Genomic DNA, 23,090 nt, shown 5'->3' with positions numbered 1-23,090 from the left:
AAGAAATCGTAATGAAAAAATTGTGCTTAAAAAAAATAATTGGCAAATAAAACATGTAAATAACTAGGTACTTGCAAACCAGATGTAATTATGTGTAAGAAGAATGAGTTATTTTTAGTTTATGTTTGATTATATGTATTGTATATACTTGATGAAAGACAATAACATGACAAAACCTCTCCAATGATAACTTACTCAGCTGGAAGATCTGGAGCATCATCTTCCTGTCCAGGGATATCAATGTGAATGAATGCTGCCCTCTTTGTAATCTCCTGCATTGACCAATGGTTTAGAAAATTGTTCCATTGATTGTCTATAATATACATATATGGAAGTTGTCAAACTACTTTTATTTTCTTAGAATACAAAGAGGTTGAAAGTATCATGAGACTTGAGAAAGCTACACAACAGTTAGACACATAAATGACATTGTAAAAAAGACAACATTGTAATACTATCATAGACCATTCAATATCCAATTAAATGGTTCATGTATAGTATTGTTACTTCAATTTTAATCACTGACATGACTAAATACATGCAGAACACATGGTTTGTCTTCTTTACAGGTTAAAACTGAAAATTGTCTTTAAATATGACTTTATATGTCCAATAATACATATTTTTCAATTCCAAAAAAGTTATGCAATGACAATGTACGGTATGTGTTATTGTTATTGTTATTTTTTACTTACGATTGCATCCTAGATCATGAACTGTTAATATTACAAACTGTCTGTGTTTTAAATCTCCCTGCAAGTTAAAATTAGAAAAGGCTGAATAAATCCTCAAATTTTTAAAGTTTCTACAATTGAACAATATAAAGTGATGGCTGTATATTATGGTTAATTTGTGATATAAGGTTATAGTTACCATGATTTTATTAACTCATCCTGTACTTACTTGCCAAATGTCGACATTTGCCACATATACTCTTTCATTCATGGGTTAAAAATAAAATAGTACAATACGAAATATGAGAAAGCTTTGTTAATCGAAATGTTCTAACTATACTTTCCAACAAGAAAGATTTTCATAGATTAGAAAAAATTTTCTTAATAGTTCTAACTATATTTTTTGTCACATTTCCAATTGCATTTACAGACATGTCATGTAGTTTCAATAGATTCATCAATTGTAGTGTTTTTACTTACCTGGTATATAAATATGAAAATGTAATTTAAAACGAAATCAATTAATAATTATGGAGCATTATATAATTATATACTGTCTTCCATCAGTTTGGATTTGTTTGAAAATATTTTGCTACATACATTGTATATATTGTATCTGCAAAATACCATGACTTGCCTCCCCTTAACTGTGTTTTTTGTTAATAGATAATTCCCACAGCACGCATGTAAAGTGTGAATTTATTGTCTTCTCGGTAAGGTATTTCCGAGGCGTATGAATTTTTGGGGCCAAAATTGTAGTGGTAAATAGATATTTATATGAGTATCATCAAATTTTTTCATAAGCATAAAGAATGCTTAATTTGACAATTGTTAATGGTCTGTAATTTTTTTTTTTTTTTTATAATTTTTATATATATGGTATGGCTATATAACCCTAATCGGATTTGGATTATACATTGTCTTATAAATTTTTTATAGCCGTAGTCTTCGGACTAAAACTCCCTTTTATTTAGTTAGATTGAGCATTTTTTGTACATGCACATTTATGTTTTATGAGTGCGGTCCAACACTCGAGTTTCCCATGGCATTGACAAAAGGACGCAGGTTTCCAAATTTAATTGGTTTTTCCTGATAGGCCCCGAAACAATATTTTGTGTGTTTTGTATATTGATAATTTGGAAGATGATGGCAAATAGTATTTTGTATATACGTTATGTTGTTATAATATTGCTATATTGTAATAAAAGCGGCATCTCAGAAAAGATAATTTACGCAGCGAGCTAGTCAACAAACTTAAGTTTGTAGTTGAGTTATTTTTCTTAGATGCTAAGGTACATGAGTATAGAGAAGACCATATGATATGTGCTTCAATAAAAAAGCTTAATATGAATTTTATACTAAACAGAAAATAATAAACATGCAGCAAAATTGTTATACCACAAAGATGAGGTGCAAATTTTTTAATGTACACCAGATTTAAAATCAACTGATTTGAGATGACAGGTTTATATCATCATATTTGAAGACAAATATTAACTTCATCTTTTTGCCTTCAAGTTTCAGAAAAAGAAGCCAGATATCTGCCATGTTGAATCAAGATATAAACACTATATTAGCGCTTGGCAGAAAAATAAAAAGTCTAAGTCATTTTTTGTAAGTGGGTCGAACTGCAACATTTCAGGAACAAATGCATTATTCAAGTGGTTTCATTTATTAGCTTGAAAACGACCCCTGTCTTTAAAAGAACATTTGACTTGATACTGAAGATTATTTGTATTAATTTTTATGAAAATATCACTGATGGATTTTTTTAAAATTAGACAAATACATGTACATCAAAAAAAATAATCAAATCTGTAGCATATACATCCCTTTAAGATGTAAACAATTGGTATGGCCTTACCAGTGAAATAACTGTTTTCTTGTTGGCAATCATACCACATCTCCTTATTTTTAAACTACTGTTATTTTTAGTATTAGATCTAAATCAGAATAAATAATATCACCAAAAACAAGACAGTACAATCATGGTAGAGTTGAGTATGTGGTTTAAAAATAGAAAATTAAATATTCAAGGCAAACAATGTAAAAAAATCAAGGAGGTATATTAGATGTTTGTTAGTCCTTGAAAAAAATATATGAGTGGTGACAATGTAGAGCACTTTAAAAAGCAGGTTTTTTTTTAGTTTTTATCATAACATGTTTTAGTCAAATAATGTTTGATGTTATCTTTATACTTTTAGCCTGTATTATTCATTGTGAAGTGTGACAACTGGAATGCTTATCTTGGCATAATGATCAATAGGGCACCTGCCAAATATTACAAGTTAACTGAGGTCAACCAAGCATTTTGTTTACAAATAAAGCAATGAACTGGATCAATAATTAATAGAAGTACAATTTCCTCATAAGAGAGCAAAAAAAGTGAATTCATTATTATAAACTTTTGGTACTGTATGGTCCCCTTTAATATTCAAACTCATTACTGTATTGCAGATTTAAAAAAAAGAATTGCTGTTCTGTTCACCGATTTAGTGTCTGACCTTGAACTTGTACCTTGACACATATCAACATTAGAGTGCGACAACTATAGCGTTTCAGTGAGGCTTTTTTGGGAAATAATTTCCGTTATCTATTGCAAAGTAATAAAAGAAATATGAAAATTAATATGCGTATTGCACGCTATCTAAAACAATGTTTGCAAAGGATAATTTGACAAAAGAAAATAATCAATAAAGACCATAGTTTTGCATTTTGCATTGACCATTAGGTTTTAAAAACGCATGCATGTTTTGTGCATAAAATAAATTTATACTAACCTGAACGTGCACATTAAATTTTCCAACTCTTGGAGCAGAAATTTGACGGGTCTGGAAATGGAAAAAGAAAAAGTGTTAGCATTTTGGCATATCCACAATTTCCACAAATGCAAAACATTCCGCGCGTTTTCGAAACGCAAAATACAGAATGCATTTTCACGCAAAATAAGAATGCAACTTGTTAAAATTTTGTTTAAAACTTTTGTTTCCAACATACCTCCAAATGTTGCTCTGTATCTGACATTCTTGTATAATGTATGAAACACAGCGTTTTCTGCAAAAATATCCACACACTGTTTACGCTATGTTTATTAACATGAATATTTATGAGCTGCTCAATCTTCGTTTATGTCCGTAAGTTTCCGTGTGCATCAAATTTTTTGTTTAATATAAGCAGACAACAAAACATGAAAATACGATACAAATAATTGAATTTATTTAAATTGTATTATCAGATTAAAGGTTGGAGATTGCCTTTGAAAGATTCGATTAATAAAACCTAGAAAAAATCCGGAAATTTCATGACAATTTTCCGGAAAGTACCGTTATAGGGGGTCTATACGGGGAGTTAACAAACTACCAAGGCAATTGCTATTTATACGGCTAGCCGGACGATTAGTACCAGGATTATGTGTCCGGTCAATACAAAGCGCATGTCACTATTTGTGTGTGCGTGTAATATTATCTTCAGCAGCACACCAGGGGGTAGCAAATTATATATATATAAACATTTTTCAAAAATCAATGTTGTCACGTAATCTTTATTGTTTGGGTCCAATCTTGTTACTGGTAATTGAAATTGTTGTTTTTCTTCAGACTATTTCACAGTCTAATGATGCACTTATGTGCATGGATAACGAATAATTAGAAGAAAAAAAAATCATGTATATTCCGTATATTCGTTACTTCATCTATGGCTTTACATTGTAAGAAGAGAGAAGAAATTTCTTGTAAAACCCAGGTCGTGTTGGACTCAGGCATTTTAAGTAAACGTTAAGGATTTTGTCTAGCTGAAAAAGGTACAAAATTATTATGTCTGAAGCTGTCAAAGAAAAATATAGACCCCTTGTCGGGGTGACACGGTGTGCTCCTTTTCCCAAAATTCCTCTTCTATTTTTCTTTTCTTCTCCAGATCCCACCTTTGTTGGTTGTCCCCTTTATTTCATTACCCACTTTTTGTAACCTCAACACCCCCCCCCCCCCCCCAAAAAAAAAAAATAAAAAAATTGTTGAATGCAATAGGTACGGTTGGCTATAATTGGCAATTTGCTTACATTCACTTCATTTGTTTTGGCATCAAAAACGTCCCCAGCAAAAATCGGGGTTTAATATTCACTGGCCATCTAATTAATAACCGATGTCTCATCGCTCCCGTTTTCTGATTTTTTTATATGTCGCGTGGGACCTTAAATCGGGTTTCGTTAGATCTCCTACGCGATGTATCAGAAAACGGGAGCGATGAGAGAACGGTTTTTAATTAGATTGTCCCCTTAGCAGATTTAATTGATTTTAGAATAAAAATCACAATATATAGATGATAATAGATGATGTACTCTCGTTAGATAATACAAAGTTTAATGACGTACTATGATATTATAAAATCAGGTCGGTTGTCAGGTATTATTTCAAATAGGACTATCCAAAATGACGTTGATTTAAGCAACAATAGGCCAACCAACCACAACCTTTAACAATACATAAAAATAATGACGAAAAAAAACCAATTACCTTATTTAAGACAAAGCAAACAACCGAAAAACTGTATAACAAGCAGCATCCAGCGACAAGCGAGTCTCCTCATATAGGGTTTCTGATTATGTGATTACCAGACCAAATATTTCTAATTATTTGAATATTTAATAATCTATCACTGTTTTTTTATTATTTGATCTAAGTTCTTGTTTCAAACATAAAATGATTATGTGATTAAATTGGCAAAAGAATGTGATTATGTGATTACTTGGACATCCCTCATGCAAGAGGGGTATCATGCACAAGTACAGAATAACAGGGTTTTTTTCAATTCTAGTTAAAGATTTATTTAGAGTCGATATTAAGTAAACTACCATGAAAACACAAGCTCTATTGTGTATATCTGACTAGTGACAAGATGTATATAAGAGGGTAGTAATGCCCTTTAACGTCAGGCGTCAAATAGTCATTTTCGGATACCGTTAGCGTCAAAATGGCTTAAATTTTATCGTGATTCGTCAAAATACCCTTATCGTGATTCGTCGGAGGTCTCAAAGAATTATCGTTACCGTCATTAAAAAAAAAAAAAAAAAACGTGATTCGTCAAAATCAGTTGATGTTTTTTATCGTCTAAAAGAAAGTGTTCATTTTACTGTCATATACCTAAAATTATAATACAATAGATACAAGTAAAGTTAGATATGCTTTAGATCGTCTTTTTTACATTAGAGACGACTTTTGTATTCACATTCTTTACTTTCCTTTTATGTAGCATCTATATTTTGGGTATTTATCTCTATAAGTATCTCTAAGTATTCTAGGGATTACATTTCGTATATAATGCTTTCAATGATAATCGGTTGTTGCTTACAGTTAAACTATTTAACAAAGATCTTAATGCTAAATGTGTCGGTGTCGCGTGGGAGATCTAACGAAACCGGCTTTGAGGTCACATGTGAGTGAACTAAAAGTCATGAATTTATAAAGATATGCAAATGAGTTGACGACCTATCAATAAGCCAATCAAAAAAGTTTATGAATTATTATGACTGACGATTTCGTCGTAAATAAAATGAGTTACATCCCTTTGCCTTACGTTAAACTTCCAAGACCGTGGAAGACTCAATTTCATTGGTCGAAAAAGACACACCTACGAGGTCACTCACATGTGACCTCAAAGCGGGTTTCGTTTTGTTTATATGGAGGTTTCTTTTCAGCTTCGAACTTTATATTATGTTGGTTTTTTTTTTTTTTTTTTTTAATTGATTCGAACGTCACTGATGAGTCTTTTGGAAACGAATTTCGCTTCTGGCATACACAATTTTAGTCCTGTTTAGTTATGCTTTTTTAATTTGTCATTGAGTTCTTCATCTATAATATGTTTAGGAGTTTAGTAGGACGTCCATTTTCACTGAACTAGTACAAATGTTTGTTTAGGGTCGGGTCAGCGGAAGTCTCACTCCGGGTGGAAACTTCTCTCACTGTGTTGAAGACCCATTGGTGGCCTTAGGTTGTCTTTTGACACATTCACTATTTCCACTCTCCATTTCATTAAAGACGATACTTTATCACCCTAATTTCAAGTCAGAACAACGTATTTCAAATGCATAGGTTCTTTAAAAACTCTTGATATACAGAATGCGGTGGGTTATATGTTTCGTAAACAGACTAAATATTTTAAAACTTCAAGATCTTATGATGAGCAACAATTTGTCTTGGCTGAACCGTCACGATACTGTGTAAATGTAATAAGTATATATAATAAATAAACGTCCATAGAACCTCCCACGAAAACACTTTAATTATGTATACCTGAATTTGTATCCATGTTTATACTATGTATGTTAACTAATTATGCGTTTGTGATCTTATGGTATCAAAAATAAGTTCATAATATTTCTTTATGTTAAATGCAGATCATGTACTAAGTTCAACAACTACAGAACCTTAATTAATTCAGATATGAGGAAGCACATTGCCGGTTTGAATCTCAACGCCAGCAAGGCCGTAACTAGGCATCTTATTTTAGTGAGGCAAAATAATTGAGCCGAGCGAAGCGATGCGAAATTTTTTTTTGGAGGGTATGAAATGAATGGTGCAAAATCCTGCATTCTAGGCATTTTTAGAGAGTTTGATAATGTTTTGAATTTGAACACTTTTTATATAAATTTTTCATATTTTATTTTTAACAACTTTATTTAAATTTATATGTAAGATAATCATCCAAATATCACTGATTTGAGTCTGCTGCCAGAACATAGAACAAACATCGATTCAGAAGAGTTTGCCAAATTTTTCTATGGCCGGTTCAGTCAAATCGTTTCAGAATCATAATTTGGTCTTCTGATATCCTTATCGGATGAACATGGAGCATGACAAGACCGCACAATCTCTTGCCACTCATGCATGCTCTTTTCCAAGTTATCAGTCGTTTCAGGGCAGTCTGTGTTTCTAAAGGTAGCACATTATCATCAACACAATATTGGATCAATGTCTTCTTCCAACTCCTTCTCCATCAGCAATTCGGTAGCAGCTTTTGTTTGCAAAAGGTAATTAAGCTTTCCTGTAAGCACCATCATACAGTCGCAGTTACAAAATATAAAACTCGCTTTTATGCTGACAAAGAGTAGACAAACTAGGGATAGAATGAGATAACGTACATGTATATGATTCTATCTATAGAGTAAGTATATATAATATGGGTACAGGGAAATTGGAATGGATTTTTTGACGTTTACATGTAGTTCCTTAATTCCAAATTATTTCTGGAAATAGATGGTGGTATTTTAGTTGCAGAATCTAAAAAATTAGGGGTTAGGGGTTGGGGTGTCCGATTCCGAAACCCCGAATATAAGGAAACGAAATTCCGTAGTCCTGAATAAGTAAAGACAAAATCCTGTTTTTAAGGTTCTACCATTCCTCAATAATATCAAATTGGAATATGGGATATTCTTTCAATTTTTAAGGTTAAAGAAACATGGATAAAAATTAATCCATGCATTCATGTTTCATATTATTTATATTTTATCTATCTGTAAAGAGAAAGATTAAACTTCGTGAAATGAATACGCAGATAGGACTGCTTTCTTGCGATGCCCAGTATTTAATTTGTCAAAAGTTGGTGAAACGGAGAAATGAATACGCAGACAGGACTGCCCCCTTTCGAAGACCAGTACTTGATTTGTCAGTCTACTTATCGTTTTTGGATTGTTCTAATGAAGTTATATGCAATACTCAGACTCTGTTCACATAAAAAACTAGTTTACTAGAATTATTCCTTCTTTACCTTCAGTGTCGCTTTTCCTTTTTCTGCAAGAGCCTGTTTTTAACTAAAGATCCATGATGATTATCGTTACTGGGTTAATGTAATCGAGAAACATCACCCGTTGAGATGCTGAGTTATATCCAGGAAGAATTGTTTAAAAGGAATGATGACAAGTTATAGCAATTAAGGTTGAGACAGAACAACAAATGACTATTATATGTATATATATGTATAAAAAAAAAATAATCAGTGTCGAAATTTTACTGAGGCAATTGCCTCACTTGCCTCAAGGGTAGTTACGGCCTTGCGTCAGATTTCAGTTCAGAAATATGGCCTCCTTTGAGTAATTAAAAATCATACCAAAGTTTGCTGTCTCAATTCTGTCTGGATTTATCATTTTTTTCATCTTTTTTGTTATCATGAGAAGTTTAACTTATTTGCTATCTACTTATAGGCTATACATTGTTTGCTATATGCCTTTACTAATGCTTTGTGGTTATGCTGCGAATTTGAACTGCTATACTTCAATGTTTTATTCTAATGATCACAGCTTGTATGTGCTTACATGACATTTTGATGTACTTTTGATTTATATGCTGTTTCATTTGATTCTTACATGTTTGTTTGTTATTACCTTTGCTAATGTGTGCTTATCAATGATGTTGCTTATGTGTGCTTTCTATTAGACCAAGGCTCTGATGATCAAGGACGTATATAAGGTCTAGTAATGGACTTCTGAGTGACGTTAGTTTATATGTCCTTGGAGTAGCATTTCAAGTATTATCGTGTGCATCATGTTTATTAACTTTGCGTATTGGTGGTATTTTTTATCATCTTTGATTAGACTATGTGGGATCATAACAGTATCTTCTATGTGATCATCATTGGCTTTGCTCAAGTTTGCTTTGTATTAATAATTGAATTTGATTATGTTAAAAGAGCGTCATTGTGTTCATGTTTCATTGTTATATCTGTATATGTGCCGACTCGAAAACGTTACATGCAATGTACTACTGCATATGCAATGACTCCGCATGGACTACAGAGGGGTTCCGTCATCTGTAATGTTTTAGTTTACATGAAAAAAAAACTCTTTGTAGATATATCTTATTCGACGTCAGTAAAGTGTTTGAATCTAAAAAAATCAAAAACGATACAAAAACGCATATAGAATACGTAAAACTTGCTTTAGAGCATACGAAAAGGTATTTAAATACACATAAGGTTAGAATATATGTTACATTGTATAAATACAATTAGAAATAATCAAATAATGACAAGTTTACTGTTGTCAAGGAAACTGCAAATGGCGACCTCCATGTAAAAGTGTTTACGAAAATTTAAACACGAAACTTAGATGAAATAAGCAAACATTTAAGTCAGTTAACCATATCTACCGGAAATCCTAAAGCAATTGCAACTTTTTACCAAGAGTATGTTTATAAAAATAATATTCAAAATGTAACAAACTAAATTAAAAGAAAATTTGTCGGTGGTGTTGTTGGGGTATCAACAGAGACATAATCACATATTCACCTTCATATATATACTGGTCTGGAAAAATCAAAATATTGAGGAATATTCCTCAATTCAAGTACAATCTCCCATTTGACATACAGTGATAATATGAGGCAGGCATTACCTGTAAATGGGGACGAAGTCTGTATGAATTATTGTTTTGTAACGTAGATTTCTAAATATTTGTTAAAAAAAAGAAACGGAAACACCGTAACGTTTCCGATTTTGGTTCTGTTGTTAGGGATTTTAGTTGTGACGTTATTTAAGTTATGACGTAATATGCAATGTAAACAAAGAAACGCTATCATCAGGTAACGTTTTTTCATATTAAGGAATTATTGAAAATGAAATTGGTATTGCGTTCCTTCCTATTTTATACTAGACTGATAAATATATATTTTACTCAAAGTTTCATAGAGACCGGAAAAAGGAAGTCCATTGTAGATTTCTGCGCAGATCCGGAAATTCAAAAACGCGACAACAAAAAAATTGAATGATTTTGAGTTCATTAGTACAATGAAAATATCGGGAAAATTTTCCCGTTTTGTTTTGTTTTTTTTTTTTTTTTTTTTTGAATTTTCTACTGTTATTGGGGACGAAGTCCCCATATAAACCAATTGATGTAATATGAGGCAGGCATAACCTGTGAATGGGGACGAAGTCTGTATGTATTATTTGTTTTAATTCAAACATGTTGATAAAAGAAACTAAAATACTGTAATGTTCACGATTTCGGTTCTGTTAGGGATTTAGCTGTTACATTCTTTAAGTTATGACGTCATATTCAATGTAAACAAAAGAAACGCTTTCGTCAGGTAACGTTTTTTTCATATCAAACAATTATTAAAAATGAATTGGTATTCAGTTCCAATCTTATATTTTACTAGATTGATAAATATATATTTTATTCAAAGTCTTATGCAAACAAGACCGGAAAAGGAAGTAGATTTCTGCGCGAATGCAGTGAAAACCGGAACAGGAAGTAGATCTGACAATTTTGAGTTCATTAGTAGAATGAAAAATTTCGAGAAATTTTCCCAATTTTTTTTTTTTCCTTATTGATTTTTCTACCATAATTGGGGACTTCGTCCCAATATAATACAGACTACAGAATTTAATATGAGGCAGGCATTGTCGAGAATACCGCGGGAGTCAAGACGTCGCAATTTACCGTTATGTATCTAGGGTTGACGTCAGTGTGCGACGTCGCCTTAGCAGTTATGTGATAATGAAGTAAACGTCAAACTGTATGGTTGTATTGTTTTCTGTATACGATATTAGAAGTTAGCCTCGACATTTATGGTGCCGTGACCAAAAGGGAAAATGGATTCAAAGCTGAAAGCCGTTCGTTCCGGACATAAAGGAGCAATTACAAGACTTTGGAAGAATTTTGGAGACATACGAGACACTTCAGAAATAGAAATTGAGGACATCACAGCTATTTTAGATTCCGTGTTACAGAAAAAGAATATTCTTAAAGATCTGAATGATAAAATTGTGGACGCAAGCTCGGATGAAGACGTGGTGGATGAAATTCAACAAACAGATGAGTACATGTTCGATTTAGATTCAAAAATTCGTCAAATTAGAAAACTCATTAATCCCTCCCAGTCAAAAAGTCATAATTTACCCGTCAATACTACCGTTTTTCAAGCTAGTAACGTTACTCCCTCTGATACACCCATGCATACCTTGATTTCACCTACAGCAAATAGTGTACCCGCAAGCGACTCTTCTCAATTGAACCCGCACGCTAATTGTTTCACGTCGACATCTCATGTACAATCGAATGCAGCCTCGTTTCATACAAGTAACCCCGCTATATCAGAGATTATTCCTACTACGAACCCGTCTATGCATATTCCAAGTTTACATTCGTCTTCTAGCACATATAATCAGTACCACAAATTACCAAAGTTGAACTTGCCTACTTTTAAAGGGAATATTTTAGATTGGCATCCTTTTGAGATTCATATGAGACATCTTTTCACACAAATCCAACACTCAACGACGTACAGAAGTTTAACTACTTAAAGTCACTGCTACAGGGAGAAGCGTTTCAGACCATATCAGGTTTTTCTATGACAAACACTAATTACGGCAAAGCTATTTCGTTGTTACAAGAGAGGTATGGACAGATACATACTATAATACAAACATACATGCAAGCTCTACTTGAGATTTCGCCGCCAATTTATACTTTAGTAAGCCTCCGCAATTATTATGACAAAACTGAAACTTACGTACGAGGTCTAGAGTCACTCGGACAGACTACAGACACTTATGGTTCACTACTGATACCCGTTATTCTGAACAAGTTGCCCGCAGAAATACGCCAAAACCTAGCAAGACAACACGGACCGTCAAGTTGGAATTTGAAAGATTTGAGGAAGAGTATACTGAACGAAATTCAAATCATGGAGGCAGGACAAAATACAGGTACTTATCTTGATTCTATAGACCACCAGTTTGCAAACTCATCTATAAGTACATTTCACACAGGAAATAATTCACCACAAGGAAACACAACACACAACGCGAAGAAAAGCCAGCCCCGGAATATTAAGGAGAGACCATGTGTTTTTTGTCAAGACATACATCCACCAACATACTGTACCAAGGTTAGTGATCCTAAAGCCCGCATATCTATAGTCAAACGAGACAATTTGTGCTTTAATTGTTTAGGAAATCATCATGCTAATGAGTGTAAATCTAAAAGAACGTGTAGACACTGTGACAAGAGACATCATTCCAGCTTATGTAATGTAAGTAACCATGGTAACAGGGAAACTCAAAACAACCCAGAGATACAGAATAATCAAAGTCAGAATCAATCTACATCTGTAAGTCTCATCAATACTACTGAAAACAAGGAAGATACGAACATTTTACATTCAACGACACAGATGCGCACAACAGACGGCTGTAGCTCCTGTATGGTCAGGTAGTATATGTACGAATATGAATATTTTATTTGATGAAGGTGCACAAAGATCTTTTTTAACAGATGATCTAGCGAAAAAATTGAATTTGAAAACTGAAGGAGTTGAAGTTGTACACCTATCGGCATTTGGAAAGGACAACACTAGCATGAGAGAACTACGTAAATCCACCGTACACATTGAAACAGGAAATAGGCGTAAATTTCCAATTGAAGTTCTAATTGTACCTACAATAGCAGTCCCACTTCAGAACCACATCACGTCCGATCGTCAAGTTGTATCCCCTTGAACTTTGTACAGACATCGAAACATCAAAGGACGAAGAAGCTCGACAGAAGAAAGAACCAAGTGCGACCACAAGCCGGATATTGCCAAACCGAGAAGCAGCCACAAGAGCCAGGGAAAATATTAAAAAATGGACTAAATAATGCGTAACCTATTAACTGTTCAGATTTATTATGGACTTTAACAGTATGCTTGATTTAATTGGCTAACTGCAAAACCAATTATTTGACTATGTGAACAGGTGCGCGGAAAATATAGACACTGTTAATTATCGAAATAGACTCATTGTGAACCGAAAGATAACTAGTCTGGAAGCTAGTGACTGTGCTAAAGTTTTAAGTTTTGAATTTAAGAGACAGTAATTTTAATTTTTTTTTTCTTGATTGTAATTTAATTTTGATATTTACTTTTCGCCGCCCGGGGAATGTCGAGAATACCGCGGGAGTCAAGACGTCGCAATTTACCGTTATGTATCTAGGGTTGATGTCAGTGTGCGACGTCGCCTTAGCAGTTATGTGATAATGAAGTAAACGTCAAACTGTATGGTTGTATTGTTCTTTATACGATATTAGAAGTTAGCCTCGACAGGCATAGTCGCAAAGTCTGTATGAATTATTTTTTATTAATTCACACATATTATAACTTCAAAATCTGTTAAAAAAGAAACAGAAATACCATAAAATTACGATTTTGGTTTCTGTTGTCAGGGATTTTAGTTGTGACATTATTTAAGTTATGATGTCATATTCAATGTAAACAAAGAATTGCGATCATCAGGTAACCTTTATTCATATCAAAGACAAAGAATTATTAAAAATGAAATTAGTATTGTGTTCCTTGAGTTCCCATACAATTATTTTACTATACTACTTAAAGTCTCATGACGAGAAAATGTGCAAATGTGGGAAACTAAAAAAGTCTGAAAAAAAAGTTAACTAGTTTGAGTTCATTAGTATAATTGCTTGTGACACTTCATTCTGCATTTTGTTGTAGAAATTCAAAATTGATGACCTCTTGAATCTTATTTTTGTTCTGACTGTAATTTCTTACTGTCCACTTTGACAATCAAATTTCAAAGTTGCATAATTTTTATAATTTTTAAAACTGGAGAAATAAACAAAATTTAAATTGAAAAAAAAGGAAAATAAAGATGGCATATGTATAAGACAAAAAAAACACCATGTATACATGTATTTTTTTCCTGTCTCTAAGCTGAAAAAATAGGGAAGCTAGGTAGGGAACTCTTTTTTTTAAATGTTAATATAAGACACATGTACAGGTAACTTTAAGAATTGATGATATTCAAACCAAATGAGTATTACTGATTATTTTAGAAGAGAAGAAAGCTATATAATTTTAATTCAGTTCTTGTCCCAAAGTTGAATGAAAAGGGCAGCTCATGAAATAAGGTATCAACAAAAATAAGCTGTTTTTTTTTCTTCAATTGTTAATATGTTAGTGTTGTTTGTTTTGCAACCAGGCTAGCCTCTGTTCAATTAATCTTTGTTTTTGTAGATATGACACAGAATCACAAGCAGTTATTTGTCCACTGTGTCCAAGTGTTGAACACTTATAATGTAGATACACAATCTGTAGAGGAACATGTCAACAGATATCTGAAAGAAAATGGGGTAATTGTTTAAAAAATCATTATATTTTAATGTGGAGGTTTCCTATATGTACAGATATGACATAATGTGATACCTCATTTAGAATGAAGCTGAAATACAAATTAAAGTTTAATTGGTTGGGTATACTACACTAAGACAGCAACCCAATAACACAAAAAAAAAGGAAAAAAAGACACCTTGTGGTTAGCAATTCAATTCAATTCAAATATTTATTGTCGTATAAACTCTGAACAATAAGTTTGTGACAAATGATATAAACATACACAATTAAATACATTTAACAAACAAAACCATGAAAACAAAATAAGCAAAAAAGCAAAACAATCTATCTATATGATATATAAAAGAGGGACGAAAGATACCAAAGGGACAGTCAAACTCATAAATCTAAAACAAACTGACAACGCCATGGCTAAAAATGAAAAAGACAAACAAACAACAGCACATACGACACAACATAGAAAACTAAAGAATAAACAATAAATATATTTTATAAATAAATCAGGAGTCCCCGGTCCTCAGTTCTAATGCCTGTTTAAAATAGGACCCTAAGCTTTCTACTTCTTTTGAGGTTGATGGACAAAGAAGATATTTAATTTTTTCATTTTCTTGCCAGGACATAAAATCTGGCATATGTTTAATTACATTTCTGTTAGCATACCCAGATTCTCTTCCAAATTTCTGTTAAAAATCATGACACAAATTCAAAATTTGACATTTCCAGTAAGGACATAACTGATTTTCATTGTTAAGAGAGGGATCGATTTCTATTTCTTGTGAGAAAGAAGTAAGGAAATCAAATTAAGGAGCTTGTCTTATCTTGTTTGACATCAGAATTGGTCTTAACATTGTTTAAATCATGATATATACAACACTTAGCCTTTGAAATTTAATTGAGTCCATGTTTATTTCAGATCTTTGATGAAAGTGATCAAACTTTTATTGTTGAGGTTTTTTCTGAATGTGTGAGATATTCCAACTTAATGGAAGTTGTCCTCAATGGTTTTTACAATAAAGATGGAAAAACTACACTTCGTTCGGAACAGAATCTATATCATGGTAAGTATAGAAAACAATTGATGTCTAGCTAAGTTCACATAGCTTTAAATCTGAGATGGCTGCTATATAGCCACCTTGTGCTGTTGCAGCCTAAAGCAATCACTAATCAATTGAAACTTAGATCTGTGTAGATGTTGTTTTACACTTATATTTTATTTCTAATCTGGCAACTTATGAATGTCTTACTTGTTACTCTGATGAATTACAGTATTAACATAAATGCTTAAAGTTACATCGATTTTGATGCAAGCTTAATGATATATGGCATGGTGATATGCTGATACTTTGTTAAACAAGAGGCTCTCAAGAGCCTGAATCGCTCACCTGAATTTTTTTGGTTTAATCTCTCATCAATGATTATTTTGGCTTTTCAATTTATTTAAATGTTCTTTGAATCGTCCTATTTTCTTCAAAAGCAAAAAAAAAATCATTTTCTCCTATGTTCTATTTTAGCCATAGGAGCTATGTTTCTTGACATACAAGGAAATGAAATATAAAATTTATACTAGATACCCTGAAACTCTAAAACTCATTTAGCCTAAGTTTGGCTGAAATTGATACAGCAGTTTCAAAGGAGAAGATTTTTTAAAGTAAGTCAACATGATGAACAAATTGTGAAAAAAGTCTTTAAAGGGCAATAACTCCTTAAGAGGTCAATTGACAATTTTGGTCAAATTGACTTATTTGTAGATCTTACTTTGCTTAACATTTTTGCTATAAACAGTTTATCTGTATCTATAATAATATTCAAGATAATGACCAAAAACTGCAAAATTTCCTTAAAATTACCAATTAAGTGGCAGCAACCCAACAATGGTTTGTTTGATTCATCTGAAAATTTCAGGGCTGATAGATCTTGACCTAATGAACATTTTTACCCCATGTCAGATTTGCTCTAAATGCTTTCGTTTTTGAGATATAAGCCAAAAACTGCATTTGACCCCTATGTTCTATTTTAAGTAACGGCGGCCATGTTTTTTGACGGATCAAAAATCGAAGCACACACTTTGTGCAGGATAATCTAAGGAACAATCATGCTAAGTTTCATCCAAATCCATTCAGCAGTTTCAGAGGAGAAGATTTTTTAAAGTTAGCAAATATGATGAACAAATTGTGAAAAATTGTCATTAAAGGACAATAACCCCTTAAGGGGTCAATTGACAATTTTGGTCATTTTGACTTATTTGTAGATCTTACTTTGCTGATCATTTTTGCTGTTTACAGTTTATCTTTATCTATAATAATATTCAAGATAATGACCAAAAACTGCAAAATTTCCTTAAAATTACCAATTAAGTGGCAGCAACCCAACAATGGTTTGTTTGATTCATCTGAAAATTTCAGGGCTGATAGATCTTGACCTAATGAACATTTTTACCCCAGTCAGATTTGCTCTAAATGCTTTCGTTTTTGAGATATAAGCCAAAAACTGCATTTGACCCCTATGTTCTATTTTAAGTAACGGCGGCCATGTTTTTTGACGGATCAAAAATCGAAGCACACACTTTGTGCAGGATACTCTAAGAAACAATCATGCTAAGTTTCATTCAAATCCATTCAGTAGTTTCAGAGGAGAAGATGTTTGAAAAATTGTTAACGACGACAGACGACGACGACGACGACGACGACGACGACGTCGACGACGACGGACGCCAAGTGATGAGAAAAGCTCACATGGCCTTTTAGGCCAGGTGAGCTAAAAATTAGTTATGATATTATTAAGGAACCATTGGCTGATCCAGAACTTCTCCTAAGGGGAGCCCGCTCCAGTCATGCTTCAGTGATTTTCTATATAATCAACCAAATTTTTCCAACAAAAGGGGGGATAGGGCCCCCTGGATCTGCCTATATGAACTGTAGATTAACAGACACTTTTGTTAGATTTGTTTTATAAAGAGATTTGAACTGATTATTTTGCATGACAATCCTGATATCATTCCATGACCCATACAAGATTCCATCTAATGTCTCAGAAGATATGAGAGTCTTTGGATAATTTTTAGTACTAATATGGAAAATATTTTTTAAAATATTTAGTGATAACGGTTGGTGATTAGAAAAAAACGGATATTGTAATTTTCTACATTTTGGAAGCATGTTGGTCTCCATAAAATAGAGACCTCTGAGTCAACACTCTGCAGACCATTAAATCATGTTTAACCCAAGACTTTCTGGTGGAACTTACATCAAGTCAGGAATGACAGACATTTTCCACTCTATTCAATTTTGCCATGGAGTTAAGTACATGTACATAAATTTGTTATTTTGAAAAAATCTAGTTGTTATGTCATGATTTTTTTTTGAATATCCTGTTTATATATATATATATATATATATATGCATGTGTGTGTAAATTAATATTAATCTGCACCATGGTTTACTTGTCTTAAGATCTCACTTTTAAGAAAATTATGTTTTGAGCGGTAAGTTTATTTTCAAGTGTATGATTATCTAAAAATTAATATTTCAGTAATTTGTTACCTGGCAACCTTCAGATTAGATGAACTTGGAATGGCTCACTTCAGAAAGTTTGTTAGCTCACAAGATATCAACAAAATGTATAGGGTAAGTAATACTCATAAAACCATTGATTCACTTACATGTACATATTTTTATGCATGTGAAACAAAAAAACGTTTCAAAATATGACTTGAAATTTGAATAAAAAACCAAAACACTTGAATTTTGAATTTAATTTTTAGGCACAAACCATTACATAATTGCTTTCAAACTTGCAGCTATATTTAAGCTTTTAATGTTTATATTTCTGGTGAATTATATTTGTTTTTCATTTCTTGTTTTTTATAAAAAAAAATGCAAACATAAAAAATTATGAGAGCATATTCACACAATCTTAGAGATGGTTTAGAAACAGTTATTCAGTTTTAGATAAGATCTAAGAATAAAGTTTATCTAACAAAACAGTACATTTGTCCAGATATCAGCTATACATATTTGTTTATTTGTTGTTATTTCTAAGGTAAGACCATGTAGGTTATGAGATCAGGTCAGACCGCATATAAAATATATCATATAGTGAGAAAAACAACATGTAAATATTTAGAATTAGTGAGTGGCAGTTCCGTTTATTATACAGATCATCTCATTAGATATGGATGACTTTCATAAACCAAATACACTTATGTGTCTAAATTATTTAGATATTATTTATGAAATCTTTTCATTACTTGGTCTTCAGCTACCCTGACTTTCAAATTGTGTGGTGTGCCTATACCCTAATATCAATGAATTACATATATGTCAGGTCTTGATGCCACTTAATGTGAGAAATAAGAAATTACATGGGAAGATTGTCAAAAAAATTCAATTTGAAGATTATCAATATAAGACAATGTAAGAATGAAAAAAAAACGAATATAAAAAAAGGACTTATCTTTAGTCTTACAGCATATCCCTTTTAGTAGAATGTCTTTGTTGTTGTTTAAATTGAAGATACATATATTTATATATATATTGTTTTGTAGTTTTTATCATTTTTCCTGAATGAGAGGAATTTGCTGACCTGGATTAAAGATGGTTGGGAGAAATACTATGAACATGTTTTTGTACAAACATCACTGTTGTCCCCATTACAAAGGTAGGATATGGTTGGGAGAAATACTATGAACATGTGTTCGTACAAACATTTCTGTTGTCCCTATTACAAAGGTTGGATATGGTTGGGAGAAATACTATGAACATGTGTTCGTACAAACATTTCTGTTGTTCCCATTGCAAAGGTAGGATATGGTTGGGAGAAATACTATGCACATGTGTTCGTACAAACATTTCTGTTGTCTCCATTGCAAAGGTAGGATATGGTTGGGAGAAATACTATGAGCATGTGTTCGTACAAACATCACTGTTGTCCCCATTACAAAGGTTGGATAGGGTTGGGAGAAATACTATGAACATGTGTTCGTACAAACATTTCTGTTGTTCCCATTGCAAAGGTAGGATATGGTTGGGAGAAATACTATGAACATGTGTTCGTACAAACATCACTGTTGTCCCCATTACAAAGGTTGGATATGGTTGGGAGAAATACTATGAACATGTGTTCGTACAAACATTTCTGTTGTCTCCATTGCAAAGGTAGGATATGGTTGGGAGAAATACTATGAGCATGTGTTCGTACAAACATCACTGTTGTCCCCATTACAAAGGTTGGATAGGGTTGGGAGAAATACTATGAACATGTGTTTGTACAAACATTTCTGTTGTCCCCATTGCAAAGGTAGGATATGGTTGGGAGAAATACTATGAACATGTGTTCGTACAAACATCACTGTTGTCCCCATTACAAAAGTAGGATATGGTTGGGAGAAATACTATGTGTTATTAATGCTATGATAACTGTGTAATGAATATTAATTTCTCAGTTCTAAGTTTATCACAATTACCAGACAGTTGACATTATTATGGAAAATTTGACATGTTGTTTTGACTAATATTTTTCTTTATTTTATTTTGTGCTATGAACATGTGTTCGTACAAACATCACTGTTGTCCATATTACAAAGATAAGATGCATGTATGCAAAAGCATGTACTATTAAAGACAAACTTTCTAAAAGCTTTACTGTTGACCTAATAAGTTATAACAATGAGCAAACTAAATTTTTCAATAGAATAGGAAATTAAACATTTCTTTTCTAGAAAGTCAACTTATCATAGAGGTGTGCATAGCATGTTATCACATTCTATTTCCAATGAAGATGAATTTTATTCTACAAATATCACTTGACAAAGGCTTAAAGACAATTTATTCCCTTTTTCCATTATTTCAAAATGGTAATTTTAGACATTGATTCATATATCATTTGTTTGTTATTTGGAATCTCTGATTACTAAAGCTGAATCTATACACTTCCTAAACTGAAACGAAATGTTTATTTTTAAGATATTAAGGGAAGTTTCATTGATTTTTCTTTGTTTAGTATTTTTCTCAGGAATAAATATCTTGATTTAATTTGATACCCCTCACAGGACACACTACTTAAATTGCTTTTTTGAAAACTTGGTCTTGATATTTCAAGTTGAAATAGTAAATTTGTTCATTATATATTTTAACAAGTGTTATTTGAATGTTGGACATTTACCATCATGTTAATTGAAAACTATTTTATTACTTCTGAGTGACATGTTTATTTGAAAATTGACATTAATTTAAAAACATGTAGAGCTGGCCAAGTTTTACCTGAAGACATTTAACACAGAAATATCACAAGAATACATAATGTGTTTACATGATAAATCTTCCAAATTTACATTTAAAAAGTTTGTATATGCTTTGATAACTGTGTAATGAATATTAATTTCTCAGTTCTAAGTTTATCACAATTACCAGACAGTTGACATTATTATGGAAAATTTGACATGTTGTTTTGACTAATATTTTTTCTTTATTCTATTTTGTGTTATTAATTTTGTGTTGTGAGGTTTGTTAATGACAAAACATCAGAATAAAGCTGAAGATGCTCTGGTAAATTCCCCATTTTTAAATGTAAAGACAGGTTTCATTGATTGATATTTTAGTTTCAGTACAGTTCATGCTTGTGGTATTCAACCATACTTGGTAATCATTTTAATACCAAATCTAATAAAAAAATGTTCATGATCATTAAACACATCAATCAGAGGCGGATTTAGAGGGGGGGGCCCAGGGGGCCCGGGCCCCCCCTTTTTGGGAAAAAATTTGGTTGCTTATATAGGGAATCACTGAAGCGTGACTGGAGCGGGCCCCCTCTTAGGTCAGTCAGTGGGCCCCCACTTATGAAAATTTCTGGATCCGCCACTGTCAATGAAAATGAATATTGAGTTACATTCATTTAAATATTTATCAATTGCTTAAAAATCTACCAGTGTGGGGAAATATTGGTTTTAATAAGATCAGTGGCGGATTCAGATATTTTCAGTGGGCCCCACTGACTGCCTATATAAGCTAGGAGGTGGTCCACTCCAGTCATGCTTTATTGTTTCCCTTTACAGTGAATCATTTTTTTTACCCCAAAAGGAAGGTTCTGTGCCCCCTGAAACACTCTAAATACACCTCTGGAGATGAACTTGATAACAGATATTTTTTTATTTTAAGAGAGTATGATCTCTAATCTTTAAGGTGTAAATTATGTCCCTTCAAAATTTGAGTAAAATTAGTGCTGTGCTATTTTTACATATTTTTCTTCACGTTAACAGGTAAGGTCAAAACGAGAGGTCAGAATTGTAATTATGTCTGAAGTACTATTTACCTCTATAGAGTACTACGTGTGATCTCCATGTATACATAATTAAAGCTATTACAAATTCAAACAATGATTTTGTGTTTTATTGTAAATCACCTGCATGTACATGTATGCTAAGTTGTTATTGTTATTGCATTTGTAATATTAAATTTGATTTGGTTTTTATCAAAATGACCTAAATATCTTCATGGACCATGTTTTGTTCCTTTCATTGTATGTTTGTTATTTGGGAGAAGTCAAATAAGGATAGTAATTGTGGGCTAATGTTTTGTGTTGTGTTTTTGGCTATTCCTGTTATTCCTTTTTTGTAAAAATATTTTTTTTGATCAAATAAAGTACTGTGGAATCTTTATTATTGTTGGGTAACAATTTTCAGGGATTTTGTGGACACAGGTATAAACCAGGATTAAACATTTCTATAAGGGTGTATGGAGACTGTTTAATATCCATAAAAATGAAAGTTTTTCTCAATTCATGAAAATTGGTACCCATGAAAATAAATGAATCCACAGTAAGAGAAAATGACAACTTTACAGGGAATTTTATATGCTCCAGAAGAGATAATCTTAAAAAGAAAGGCTGTCGACTCATGCTAATTTAGAAGACCTTTTACACAAATATTTCTGCAGTGAACATAGTATTTAAGGGTTTAACTTCCATGACATGTACTCTGGCATGTGTATTTTAATTGAATTATAGCAATTACTTAATTTTTCTGCCTACAATATAAATAAAAAGAATAACAGTTGAATTTAAGTTAATAGCATGAATATTCTCTTCCCTATATATTTTAAACACAAGAGAACTCTCAAGTTACCAATAAAAACAGCAAATATTTTGGTAGCTATATATTAAACAGAGCATTAAATTGACTAGAAACAAATTATTCATAGGTCAGCATTCTTTTTATGTGATCATATTTTATCATATGTAGAACCAAATTGGTACCATTTATTCAACACAGATAACATGTCAAATAATGGTTTACTTTAAGAGGTCACTG

General features: G+C 32.3%; 2 protein-coding genes across 12 annotated transcripts in view; one reads left to right on the top strand and one right to left on the bottom strand.

The window, feature by feature from the left end:
- The window catches only part of LOC143073414 (uncharacterized protein ZK1073.1-like), a 54,492-nt gene extending 50,593 nt beyond the window's left edge, over window positions 1-3,899 (bottom strand). For both annotated transcript variants that reach the window (XM_076248953.1, XM_076248954.1), the window contains exons 1-4: window positions 3,672-3,899; window positions 3,455-3,505; window positions 696-753; window positions 196-313 (exon numbers count right to left, since the gene is read on the bottom strand). In XM_076248953.1, coding sequence (XP_076105068.1) covers window positions 196-313; window positions 696-753; window positions 3,455-3,505; window positions 3,672-3,698 — 254 coding nt within the window. In that variant the 5' untranslated portion in view covers window positions 3,699-3,899. The remainder of the gene's footprint in view (window positions 1-195; window positions 314-695; window positions 754-3,454; window positions 3,506-3,671) is intronic.
- A 193-nt stretch (window positions 3,900-4,092) lies between these two features.
- Window positions 4,093-23,090, top strand: part of LOC143073413 (cilia- and flagella-associated protein 99-like) — a 36,403-nt gene continuing 17,405 nt past the window's right edge. For 3 of the 10 annotated variants that reach the window (XM_076248944.1, XM_076248942.1, XM_076248943.1), the window contains exons 1-5: window positions 4,093-4,159; window positions 14,672-14,787; window positions 15,702-15,846; window positions 18,317-18,411; window positions 19,332-19,444. In XM_076248944.1, the coding sequence (XP_076105059.1) occupies window positions 4,108-4,159; window positions 14,672-14,787; window positions 15,702-15,846; window positions 18,317-18,411; window positions 19,332-19,444 (521 nt within the window). In that variant the 5' untranslated portion in view covers window positions 4,093-4,107. Of the gene's footprint in view, window positions 4,160-9,509; window positions 9,636-9,689; window positions 9,845-14,671; window positions 14,788-15,701; window positions 15,847-18,316; window positions 18,412-19,331; window positions 19,445-19,790; window positions 19,871-19,931; window positions 20,013-20,050; window positions 20,155-23,090 lie in introns of those variants that run through there. The other 7 variants (XM_076248947.1, XM_076248948.1, XM_076248945.1 and 4 more) reach the window with 7 other exon arrangements.

The sequence above is a fragment of the Mytilus galloprovincialis genome, chromosome 4 (assembly GCF_965363235.1).
Source record: "Mytilus galloprovincialis chromosome 4, xbMytGall1.hap1.1, whole genome shotgun sequence".
NCBI lineage: Eukaryota > Metazoa > Mollusca > Bivalvia > Mytilida > Mytilidae > Mytilus > Mytilus galloprovincialis.
The sequence above is the reverse complement of the archived record's forward strand: the minus strand, read 5'-3'. Positions and strand labels throughout refer to the sequence as shown.